Source organism: Schistocerca nitens, chromosome 3, assembly GCF_023898315.1.
Source record: "Schistocerca nitens isolate TAMUIC-IGC-003100 chromosome 3, iqSchNite1.1, whole genome shotgun sequence".
NCBI lineage: Eukaryota > Metazoa > Arthropoda > Insecta > Orthoptera > Acrididae > Schistocerca > Schistocerca nitens.
The window spans coordinates 403,440,301-403,454,179 of NC_064616.1; the positions used below are offsets into that span (position 1 = coordinate 403,440,301).

A 13,879-nucleotide genomic window follows, 5' to 3' on the forward strand; every position below is an offset into this window, starting at 1 on the left:
CGTGCCCTTTGTCCAAATAACCTTGGACGATAGCTTTTATAGTATCCCAAAAAGCAAGGTTGCCAGTTCCACCATACCGATGATCTTCATCTCTGCCTTCACTGCCGTTGAGGTCTTCACCGTGTCCCTGGCAAAGGGCCCTCACGAGGTACTATCACCCGGGCCAGGTGAACCAAGGTTTTTTAATGAGGTGTTACTCCTCCCCCTCCTCCTTTTTCAACCGGGCTTGGGACCGGCTATGGCGGAGTTATTGCTACATTTTGTAACTATTTATTTTTCTTCTGCCATACGTTTCCCCCCTTCTCCAATAATATTCTGTTGCAATTTGATGTCATCTGACAAATGGTGTCATTTCTACAGCAGTTTGAAAGTTTAACTTTAATTATAATCACCCTGTACATTAGTGTGTTTATGATATACATGCATGGCAACAGCAGCACTTTAAATATTTTAAACAATTCTTTACATGAATGTCTATCTCTGCTCCTTATACTGACCCTAATGGGTTTTGATTCTGAAGGCTCTCAGAGTTGCTTGGGAAATTCCCCAGACTATGAGACTATATTTCAGATGCATATTAAAATATGCATAGCAATCACTAATTACTGACTGGTCACTTATACATACTTTAGGGACTCTTAAAGGATAACAACCTGTACTCAGTTTTGAATTGATGTATTCAATATGTCTGTCCACTTTAGGTCACTTTGTATCCAATAACCATAATTTTTTTTTCCTCCTTATTTACACTGGGCTGATACTTGATGGTTACATCAGGGTAACACAGGATGTTATTTTAGCAGCTGAGTCTATTTGTGATTTTATACCTATATGTCTTTGCTTACTTTTTACTTGGCTGAAGTCCTTTGTTAATTGCTGGTAAGTTTCTGACCAACAGTATCCCAGGAATTTTTGATTGATTACATTTTAGACACATGTGTAATTCAAGGAACCAGTGATACCTTTCATTCCTGAAGTAGGCTTTCCCATTCCTCATGTTGCCACTTGAAATGCAGTATGTAAAATTGCCTCAAGTAGGGGCAGTACATTGGGATCTGAAACTTCCCTTATGTAAAGGTTGCTGGAATGGATGCGCCAACAATCACACTTAACATTCATCCACGACAGCACTCCAGCACTCATCCACGGAAGCTGTAAGACTGTGGTTACCACAGCATCTAATGCATATGGGGTCATTAGTATAGAATAGCTTGAAGTGGCTTGTCTGAAAACACTACAATAAACAATACTGTTATACTATGACAATCTCATTTGAACTGACACTGATCGTCACAGACTGATAACTGTTTTCTCATTTCCATGTGATTTCACAGTTAATCACTTACTAACTTTGTCAGACACTTATCTTTCAGGGCAAGCTTCGGAGCCTAGGTGTATGCCATATTTCTGTAACATAAATCATGTATACACTTCTGTTTATTTTAGACACTATTACATATGTGATATGATGAGAGTCAATATTGGTTTTGCCCATACATTAGCCATCTTCAGATTGTATGTGTCATATGTGTCATTTGGCATACAAAACATTCACAACTACCACCTGTGATGTATAGAAACTGAAGATAGCTAATGAATGGCCAAGGCTAGTGATGACTATTACTATATTATAAATGTGAATATGTCTAAAGTAAAAATAAAGGTGTATAATTCATCAGTCACTCCACTGACAGAAAGTCATTTTTTCCTAAATCGCTTATTGATGCCACACACACTGCTCTAGATATCCTCCAGATTTGGATTTATTCGGTTACTCTTTCTGGGTGTTGCAATTTTCACAAACCTCATGGTATATTCCACAGAGTATTCCATCTATTGTTAATTAAATTAATTGTAAAATGACACAATATTCCTTTTTGTATGTAAGAGTCGAGTAGTGTTTACAGTATTGTTCTCAATTTTGTAATTGTAATTGTTGTATAAATGAGTACTAGCACCCTACATAATGACTACATGGTTCTTCTTATTAAATTCTCTCCTTAAAAAGCCTATAATGTTGATATTGTGTGAGAAACCTTCCAGAACCATGCCATGATTGCAGCCATGTGCAAGAATTTTTTGGCTATTTCCAAGTATATTAAGTATATTTTTCTTATTTTGTCTGTTAATTTGCAGTTGGTGTTCTGAAATTACATGTGATCTGGCCAGTTTGACCAATACCAATTTATCTGGAAATACCTATATTTATTGTCTGCAGTTTACAGCTTATGACATTACACTTCAGTGCTAGCTGAAAGCTTCCACAGGTAGGGAGCTACTGGTTGGTGTGAATGAGGTACGTCCTGTCTAGCACAATAGCCACTGGTGTGGGAAAGCATTTTAGGAGCCTAGAGTGATGGTTAAGAGATTGGGAAGTCCCAGAGACAGTTGCTAATATGACCCATGTCCTTAGAAAACAGAGAAAGTCAAGTATTACAAAACTACTTCTGTTTGCAACAAGATATGAACTACAGTCTACAAATGAAATTAGCACACTGATTGCTCCATATCAGTGTGACAAGTGCAGTGAGACTAAGGACTCATCTGAACTTCAGAAACTCTGCATGCCACAATAAATTTAATTTAATTTTATATTATTGTTCACAATGTAATTATATTGTATAACAAAACATGATAAGGACACCAGTAGTAAATCAGATGATAATCAAGAATGTTATCAAGAATATGTAAGCAACACAATCTAGTGTCAACTATATCATGGTTTCAGCACCACTTTCAATTGAAGAGTGACACATGAATCGGATTTAATTAACTCGATTGCAAGTGAATGCTAACACCAACAACCATGTGTGAGATGTCAATGCACAGCATTTATGCCACAATATTGTACAGGCAAAAATATACATCATAGATGTAATAATACTTGAGTAGTGTTAGAATATGACTTGTGACATATGAATAAGGCTTAACATAAAGTATTGCTGAAATGGTAAGTAGATTTAACCAGTAGTAAGGTCAGTCAAAAATGACGACCTCCCTACATTAAATACAACTCGTAATAAAACATTGGATGATCATATAACTTATAATACTAAAAGTACACTTATAAAAGTGTAATTTTGCAGTGCTAGCATGACAAGCCATTGGAAAAGGTAGAGCAACTCAGACAAATAAGAGCAGTGAGCTGTGCTCTAGGGAGAGGGCATTTTTGCAGTGAGCAGTTTTTAACAATAAGTCAGTAGTTTTTCAGAATGAGTCTTCAGGAACAGAGATGTTGTGGTGCTCTCTTGTTGTTGGAAAGTTTGAGAGTGCCATTTGAGAGTGATAGAAACTGTTCACAGGCTGTTGCTCATAGAAATTTTCATGGGACAATGAATTGCAATTGACAGTAAGTTAGGAATCACTATAGTTCTTCCAGTGAGGTTTACCAGTGCAGTGCTATTGTAACTGGGGTATGTCTATTATAAGAATAAACACAAGTTTAAACTTCATTGTGGGATGCATCATTGGTGGTTTCTCAAATCAACTTCCAACTGAATGGACTGGTTTTCAGTGGAGCATCTGGTCACAGGAGCTCACCATGATAGGTTTCTAGTGCAGTGGGTGTTCAGTCTCCCCCTAGACATTGAAGAAGAGCTGATCATGTGGGACTGTACATTTTAGGAGTTTACTGGACTAAGCAGTACCATCAGGTTTAATAAAGCATCAGCATCAGGTTTAATGTGGAGCTGGAGGCTCATGAGCATTATTAGCAACATGAAAGACCAGACCAATTACAAGCTTACTGTCAGATATTTCCTTTCATTACTGTATGCTCAGTGTAAAGTTGCAATATAAGCTAGCCTTGTGCCCTATTCCCTGAAAATAATATTTATTTTTTTAAATAAAGAAACTGTTTAAAACAATGCTGTAGTTTACTTTTTATTTGTTTTTACTGAAGAAGAGTTAATGGTTGTACCAAGCTTTCTAAATGTTACTTGTCAGGTTCAGCCATAGCAGGTATCCTTCCCCACTCTTTCACAATCCGAGTTTGTGCTCTGTCTCTTAATTATCTCACCAGTGATGGGAAATAAAACCATAATATTTCTTCCTTCCTTTCTTTCATCTGCTTTTAAAAGTGTTGAAAAACAGTAGTAAATCATATATTATGTCTAGTGACTGAAGGATAGGAAAAAATGAAGTAAGTGTATAAACTGTTACTTGCATAGAAAACTAATATTGCTTCTAAATATGTATTAAAAGTGTTACAGATTTAAGTAAATGACTAGCCCCACTCACATCTGATGTGCCTTATGCTTCCATACACACTAACACTCTGCCATTAATCCTACCTGATAAGGGTCCCAGACTGATGAGTAGACCATGGACCTTCAGGTTAAAACCTATTCTTTTCCTGAGTTCCTAGTTGCAAATAAACTTTGGGCTTATGCATTTCATGACTATGTAAACTTGAAACTGTTACTTTTATAGCACCTAAAACAGCCTATTTCGACATTAATACTTATTTTTGCCTATTTGAGCTTTAAAATCCTAAAAGCCACTTATTTCCTTAATGTAACATAAAATTATGGTGTTTTTAAAAGATTAGAATTGCATAAAAATTGGGTAAATCACATAACTAATGAGGAGGTACTGAATAGAATTGGGGAGAAGAGGAATTTGTGGCACAACATGGCTAGAAGAAGGGATTGTTTGGTTGGACACATTCTGAGGCATCAAGGGATCACCAATTTAGTATTGGAGGAAAGCATGGAGGGTAAACATCATAGAGGGAAACCGAGAGATGAATATACTAAGCAGATTCAGAAGGGTATAGGTTGCAGAAGGTACTTGGAGATGAAGAAGCTTGCACAGGATAGAGTAGCATGGAGAGCGGGATCAAATCAGTCTCTGGACTGAAGACCACACCAACAACAACAAGAATCAAAGGTGTAAGGACTGAAGGACATATTTAAAAAAAAATAAAAAACAGCATGTAGCTCATAGAATCATAACCAACTGCCTGTTTCCACATAGTAAGATATTTGTAGGCCATGAATTAACCTCAGTTGGAAAAAAAAGGAAAAAAAAAACACATAACAAGGGGAGAGTTAAAACTGCCTAACCATTGTAGTTAAAATAACCCTCATCTCTTACCTTGGTTATACACATACTCTCATTGTAGGAAAGTGAGACAATTGTTGAATTTTTGTTGTCCACCCACCAAACTAAACTAATATGTCATGCTCTTCAGTTGGGACTGTCAGCTGAACCATTAGATGTTATTTGTAAATCTGTTGCATTTTTGCCTTTTGCCAGCAGTATATGCTCAAAAATTTCAAGAATTTTTAGAATATCTGAGATTAAAAGGGTAATTATGCCATTGGTTAAGATTAGAGCCCATCTTTGATCAGTAAAGGATGATTTGGGACTGAGTAAGCCCGAAGTATATAAAATTCCATGTCATTGTGGGACAGATTATATTGGCCAAACTATCTGTATTATTCAGGACGGATGTGTAGGAAACCATCGTCATACTAATTTGTCCCACCCAGAGAAATACACAGTGGCAGAACACTTTCTTAATGAAGTGCTTCTCACTACTGGGAATGTGTTCTGAAGCAATGTATTGAAATTTGATTATCTCATAATATTATTAATAAGGATAAGGCTTTCCTTGTAAGTAAGACAAGGAATCTGGTTTTATCTGATATTAAAGTTGAAATATTGTGTCAAGATGACTGCATTATCTGACTGGCTACCCAAGAAGATTGTCATCAAGCCCAGATGTGTCAGCAAGAGTAGCTACTCAGTTACTGATGCAGTAAAAAAGAGCATCTGAAAGGTGAAATTAAGAAACCCTGAAGCAATCAAGAGAGATGATCAAACGGAAAAACCATGATGCACGTCATTGCTGCCTCACCATACCAGTGACATTAGCACACCCAGCATAAATACTAATCCAGTCCTGGTGGATTTATATTCACTTTCAGTGCTCCTTTTGAGAGTGGAGCATTATGTCAGTCAACCCTCGACTCACTTTGATGGTTCCAAACTTCCATGAAGCACCAATTCCTGTTGGAGGGACTTAGCCACTTTGAGCAGCAGTACCTACTACTGACTAAATGCTGATGGGGTGTTATGACTCACCATCCAGCTGATCTTCTCAAGGTCTGACAAGCAGGGCCTAGAAGCAGATCATCATCCATCATCGTGAGGGTGAGCCATTGCTGCCACTCACCCTGATTTCTGCAGCAAACACTGATATTGCCAGCCCCTCTCCCCTAATGGGAGGCTGTGGCCCTCTTCTGAAAGGCTACTCACACTCCAAGCAGGACTGGAGGGTGTTGATCTTCAGCATCAATGAGAACACTCCGGAGATCAACTGGCAGAGCTGCAGAACACTGTCTCCCGTGCTGACTGTGTCGGTGGTACTACCAGGGTTGTCGTCCACCCATGACATAGCAGCCTGCAATATGAGCTGTTGTAGTGACTCCGAGACTGCAAGGTGTGTGTATCTCAGCACCTGCTGGCCTGATACGTGCTCCACCAGTGTGCCAAATCTGCCAGCATCCTGCAGAAGATAACTGTTTACTTGTGATTAGTAGCTATATTACTGACAGTAATGTTTTCTTAACACTTCTGAGCATCTGACAGTTCCTTACTACTGAATCCTGCACAGCACAATCCTGATGACTGTAGGGGCCATGGACCAGTCCTCTGTCTCACGCATACACTTTTTGCAGTCTTCTGTTCTACTGGCAATGCTGTCTGATGGATGATGCTCTCCAGTTCCCATTAAACGAATGCTTATTTGGACATTACTTATTTTGTTTTTGCTGTGGCGTCATACACCTTGTGTCCTACTTCTCCACACTTGCAACATTCTGGCTGGTGGCATTGCTTTCTGATGTGATCCATACTCCCACACTTGTAACATTTTACCTCAGAGGAAAAAAACATTGTAGTCTCTCTGTCTCTGAGTAGCAATTTCAGTTTCTTCCAGCTGTGTGTTGATCATAATAGCAGCAGGCAAATTACTTGGGTTTTCCATCCTGACCCTTCTGGACATGTCACCAGAAATACCCCTCAGAAACATTTCTAGAGCCCTACTGTCTACCTCATCCAGGATGACTCTGTCAGTCTCTGCATTTCATGTTAGTTCATAATTTTGAGAACTGGTCTTCTTAATCCTGTCTGAGTAGGACTCCACTGATTCAACATGTTTCTGTGACAAGCACCTGAGTTTTTTGCTAAAAGACCTTGCGCTATGTTGTTTATGATAATGCTGGACAAGTCCGTCAGCCAGCTCCTCAAATGTTTCTGCCTTACTTTGTGTCACTCACTAATTGTAGCATAGCCATATTCACGGAAGTTTCGTCTGACCCTTATTTGGTGGCAGCCCTCACTTCATTGATGAAAACAAACACATTCTTGGTCATTTTCCCCAAAAACAGAACTAAGAAATTAGCCACTACAAGATCAACACAAGGGCCAGCTGTATTCAGTAATGCTTTGACCTTTTCCGAATTGGATCATGCTTGCCCACTAGCAACTTGCAATGCTTCTACAAGCCTTCGTAATCCCATATTACTCCATTTCTATTCAGCTGTAGTTTTCAACAACACAGCCATCTGCCTTTCATGGCTCCCACCATCTTGTGTGAAGTCGCTGCACGTGTGTCTGGCATTTTTACAACCTCCCTTTACTGCTGTACAAGAAAAATATGCAAACTGTAACCATGATTCACAAACAAGAAACAAACTATAATAATCCTTGTACCATACATGGCCTAACAGCATTCTTTGCACTGATGTGTCTCATGGCCAAGCCTTCTGCATATACTACATATTGTTGACACTGCCTGAACAAACAGCAGCTCATGTCCAGACAAATAACAATATGGGCACCTCATTGACCTCAGGTAAACTTACCTATTATTTCCACTGAACTGAGGTAGGCCCATAGGCTCCTGTGGGTTAACAAATGCCACTTTTAAAGTGCTGAGGATGTGTCTATGACTTAGTATGGCCACAACTTAGGGGGCACAAAAAAGGCCAACAAAAGACAGTTTCTCAGAGCACCGCACAGTGGTGAACTGCAATCTGTAACTGAACAGACAATTTAGGCTGATAATGCTGTACATCTGCAGGTGTGGTACTAGGCGTAGGCATCTCTACCACTAGGAACCACTTGGTGACATTAGATATAGAGGGCTGGTCGATGGCCCCTACAGTCATCAGGATTGCACTGTGTGGGGTGCGATAGTGGATATCTGTCAGATTCTCGAAAGTGTTAAGAAAACATTACTGTCAGTTTCATACTTATGAATCACAAGTACATATTTCTCTTCCCCAGGATGCTGGCAGCTTAGGTACCCTGGTGGAGCACATGTCAGGCAGCAGGTGCTGACGCATACACGCCTTGCACTCTCAGAGTGGCAGCAATGGCTCACATAGCAGGCTGCTACATCATGGGTGGATGACAACCCCGGTAGCACACAGCCAGCACTGGAGGCAGTGGTCCACAGATCTGCTAGTTGATCTCAGAGTGTTCTCATTGATATTGAAGATCTACTCCCAGGAGAGGCACCCTACAGCCCTGCTTGGAGCATGAGTAGTCTTTCAGAGGAAGGCCATGGCCTCCAATTAGGAGAGAGAGGCTGGCAGCACCAGTGTCTGCTGCAGGAATGAGGGTGAGCGACAGTAGTGGCTCACCCTCATATTTATGGATGATGATCTGCTCATAGGCCTTGCTGGTCAGGCCTCCAGAAGGTCAGCTGGATTCTGACAGTCACAGCACCCCAGCAGTTCTGGCTCAGTAGCAGGCACAGCTGCTCAAAGTGGCTGAGTCCCTTCAACAGGACTTGGTGCTCCAAGGAAGCTTGCAGGTAACCAGGCAAGTGGGGGGTTGACTGACATAAGTGCCCCACTGCAACTGAATAGAAATCCACCAGAACAGAAGTAGTATTTAGGCTGGTCACCCTCATGTCTATGGTGTGGAGAGGCAGCAATTACATCACATAACCTTGTTTTCCCATTTGGTGAGCTGTCTTGCTCACTTCAGATGCTCTTTTCTGCTGTGTCAGTTCTAAATAGTTACTCTTGCAGTAGATCTTGGCTTTCTTGAGACATTCTGCACAGTCACTATTATGATAGTCTTCTTCTGTTGTCAGATATCATTGTGCTATGTCCGTTTGCTTCAGTGGGATGAGAGGCACGAGACATTTCTTGATCACCATACAAGTATTGCAAACAAACCTTTATGTAGCCACCTGTTCACTTTCACCACTGACAAAAATGTTGATTGCATTTGAGTGGTCATCAGGCTAGGTAGACGACAAATGTTTGATGACATGAAATTGCAATTCAGTCCCTTGTATTACACTGTTTATAGCATACTGGTGAGATTTTGTGCCTGTATTGGGTTGTCAACAGCAAATAATCTGATTACATCAGATAAAGCTAAAAACTTTCCATAAACTATCATGAATGAAATTAAACCTGATGTTTCTTCAGCCAAAACAGCAGTCACTTGAACAGAAGACAACATTGCCAAATACTTAAAATTTCACAGGCATTGCAAATTCATAACAAAGATCCAGACATTTATTAAGAAACTTAATATGGGCAGTCTCTACTAACTGAGATGTTGTCTAAAGGAACACCCAAGAAAACCACCCATTACACAATTTTGTTTTATTGTACAACAATGATCCTGCATGCCAGCCATTATTAATTAAAAATTATCTTGTGAAGTGTACCACTGATTTGCTGGGACATCTTACTCACCCATACATTCAGCTGATTTCTTTCTTTCCGTACGACTAAAAATGAAACTAAATAGACCACATTTAATGAATTCTGTGTAAGTGGTTGAAAATGATGCATACAATCCAAACAAAATAATACATAAAGGAGTTCCAGGAATGTTTTTAATAGCTATATAAATATTGAAATCAGTCTGTGAACACAGGATGGAAGCATTTTGAAGGAAACTGAACTTAAAGTAATGTAAATTTAATAAAAGTGTTGTTATTACTAACTTCTAGGAATTATTTGGTTCTTCCTTGTATTATATTTATTAAATACATATTAATGTACATGTATATTGACCAGGGCACCCATATAATAGTTTTCCGCGGTGGGGGGGGGGGGGGGGGGCAGCAAGTCATGATGGGAGTTTGAAGTATTTCTATATTTTGGAAAATGATGAACGGTTACTTGTAAGTACCCGTAAAAAGAGTCCCTGTTCTGACCCTGTTAAACATTAAAAACCTGCATAATACTGGCTTTTAAATTATTTTCTTGAAAGAAAAACACCTGACTACACTATGTTTTTTCCTATTCCTGAGAGCAGGGGGAGGGGGTAGGCAAAGAATCTGCCTTTCCTCTGGGTATGGGTACCCTTGTATCTTGATTAACATGTGACAAACTATTTCTATTTGTGTATCCTTTTTATTTATTCACGTTGCAAAGATGCGTGATATGTGACTCAGTGATGTTGTCTTTTGTTTTAAAGGGGCCTCAGAACTAGAACCATTAGTTGGAACTGATGGTGGGGAGACAATGAAAAGTTTGGAAGATCATTCTTTTGGAGAAGAAAAAATTCAGAAAGAAATTGTAAGCAAAGAAGAGAAGCCTCGCCACAGGTAAGGAATGTCAGCAGAAAATGTAGTAATATTATTTACAACAAATTAGTTCAAGAACAACACACTGTCAAATGAGTTCTTGTATAAATATGGTCTTACTGACAATTTGTTACATTTGGTTGTATAGTAAATTCACAACTGCACAAGGGAATACATAGCATTTCATGGTAGCTGAATAGTTTCCCTGGATAGTGACAGGTCAGATTATTTTGATGGACATAATGTTCTGTGTTGGTTTTCATTAGGTGAGAGGACAAATTGAAGATTTACATTTGTATATGGAATTCAGTAAAAATGTGGTACATTTACAAGGGAGCAAAGCTTTTAGTATCATCTGTTGTTGAGTACTGCTTCAGGTTTTCTATCCTATTCAAGCTGACCAGGAAGAAATTCAGCTGTAGTTGACTCTTGAAACATTGGTTTTTCTGCATGCATCATCTAGTGAACATCTTGGAGAACTAGATTTCACTACCTTTTAAGTGTTGTGTAGTAAAAGGCAGCAACCCTGTTACAGTTTCTTGAGATGCAACTGGTGTTTTTTTCTGGTATGTGAGGCGTTAAATATATACTAAGTACTTTGAGAGGTAGTAATACTCATCCAGAGAAGAAAACTAATTTCAATACACATGGGTTTGGCAACACTTACTTTCTAAGATTTTGGCAGTTCTTAATAGGAGGGATTCAATGTGACATTCATTCATGACACTTGCTTGCAGGTGTTCAACATGACATTGTGATGCTCATCTATGGCAAAGCATCTTTCTGTCCTTCAATACTTACTCAGTAACTATACAGGCTTTCATTAACTGAAGATTTGATCCTGTAGCGTCTACAGATCATTGACTGAAGTAGCATAAGCCAATTCCTACAAGTGTCCCCTAACCATAGGTGGAGAGTATTGTGGTCTGTGCAATGAGGGTGCCAAGTTGTGGGTATTCCCTGACCAATCTTCTGGTCCTGAAGTGTCAGTGTCAGATATTCATTCATATTGTTGTGAAAATGTACTAGTGTGCCATCATGTTTGAAACATATGTATATTCTTTATTGACTTGTCACATCCTTGAGCAAGGCAGACAATATGTTAAGTAGGAAGCATTGATAATGCATTCCATTTGAACTCTGTGGTAACATGTATGACAGTAATGGCAGTATTACTCTATCACCAAGAATACCTACCCATGTGTTGATCAAGAAATGATGCTCTTTACAATTGTATGGGCATTTTTTATGCTGATTGTCAAAATTCACATGACTGTCTGTCATGAACCCAGCCCTGTAGTAAATAAAATCTTAGCTGTAAACACTTTTACAAGAGCCATTGACAGAAATGCAATCCGCCACAGTGGTCTTGTGGCCTTACGATCTGGATATACTGAAGATGGTGTGCATGCAGCAGTTGTTCATGAACTGCACAAGAGGGTGACTGACACCTTTTTCTGCTGTCAACTGTTGCATACCAGTTCCAGGATTTTCATTACTACACTGGAAAAGTTGACTAAGCATTCAATAGTACTCTGTGACATGGATATTTTTTAGTGTAGTGGGCAAGGGGAGGGGGGGGGGGTAGGAGCAGAGATTGTGAGAGGGTGGAGGAGGAGATAGACAGACAGACAGATAGACAGGGAAGAGGAAATGGGCAGAGAAAAGAAAGAGGAGATGGACAGGGAAAGAGTGGAGGAGGATATGAAGCGAGAAATGGGGAAAAGAAATTATATAGAGAGAGGGAGGAGGAGGTATAGAGAATGAGGAGGAGACAGAGGGGCAAGGGGCAGGAGGAGATGGACTCAGAAAGTGAGGAGGAGATGGACAGAGTGGGAAGTAGCAGATGGAGAGAGAGAGGGTCAGGAGGAGGTAGAGAGTGGTGGGGTGGAAAAGGTAGACAGACAGAGAGGGGAGAAAGAGATGGACAGAGAGGAGGGCAAAGGAGATACACAGAGAGAGGGAGAAAGAAGAGATTTGCTCATATAACTAGAATAAATACATACCCAGGCAGTGAAAGGTATTTAGCTAGGTTACTATACAGTAATGGAAATATTTGAAGCTTCGGTAAAATACAACTCAAATCACACTACTTACTGCAGACTACCTAATATTCAGACTGTCATATAACCATTGTCATACATGCAGACATAAAAAACTCTGTTGTCCATGTTGATGTAATGTGAACACAACATCTGTGCTCGTATCCACAATGAAAAATGTTTCATCCCCTCCCAAGAAAAAGTATTCAGATCTCAGAAAATATGCCACCACAAACCCTTGTTTATTAAACTTGTTTTTCTTGTTTCAGTGACCTCTAAAGACATTTGTAAGACCCTATATATTACGGATGTAGATGATACAAGATGTGGCAATGAAACTGCTGATTTGAACAAAAATTACATTTATCATTTTAATTCCTATTTGTATGTGTTTCTGCATAATTGTAAATTTAAAATTGCACTTTTTAATTATTATATCATAAATATAATGCCCATTATTGTCAATACACCGATTTACTCAAATTCCAAAGTTCCAGTCAACTGTTATCAGCAAAATGATGGGTATAATGGGCTATTGCTTGGTAAATATTCTTCTTCAAGAGTGCAAGGACTCTTTAATGATCAGTATAAGCAAATTATTTTTGACATCTCTATAAAAAAGCTCACAAGATGCTAAATTGGTCAAGCATGCCAGCCGCATATGATTGCCTCTAAAGGAGATGAGATGCTCAAAAAACTTTTCCTGCCAGAAACACTTTGCCATGATGTGTTTCTGATGAAACCATACATCCCCAATATCAGTTTGTTCAAGACTGGACCAAAAAATTTCTCAATCATGTTTGCAAATCGCTGAGAATTCACAGTTTGTGGTCCTGTGATTTTTCTGCTTATTTCACTTCCAGTACAAAAAATGTCATGTAAGTTGTACCATATTTTACAGTATTTGCTGAACTGTAGGTCCCTCCCTAACTGGCTGTGGAAGTCAGTTCAGAGATGGGAAGAAGGCAAGGGCACACCATATGGCATATATTTATAATGCAGACTATGCATGTACAAGGACATACCAGGCAATGACCAATGATAAATACTGATACAGTCACATGTAGGATCAGATATTTTCCTCCTATCACTGCTGAAGGAACGATACCATGCAAATGACTTCCAATTTTCTGGAATTTGTTCAGTTAGCATACTTGATCCAAAACACCTGTTGTTATTGCTGAAATAGCATATTTTCAATTCTTTATAATGAAAATGAAGTTGAAAAAGCACCACATAACTGGAGCATCAGAAGATCTATGAGGCT

At 39.2% G+C, this 13,879-nt stretch overlaps 1 protein-coding gene across 1 annotated transcript in view; it reads left to right on the forward strand.

Annotated features, from left to right (window-relative positions):
- Nucleotides 1–13,879, forward strand: part of LOC126249251 (titin-like) — a 640,870-nt gene that overhangs the window by 361,476 nt on the left and 265,515 nt on the right. Inside the window, exon 6 of the mRNA XM_049950908.1 lies at nucleotides 10,462–10,591. Coding sequence (XP_049806865.1) covers nucleotides 10,462–10,591 — 130 coding nt within the window. The remainder of the gene's footprint in view (nucleotides 1–10,461; nucleotides 10,592–13,879) is intronic.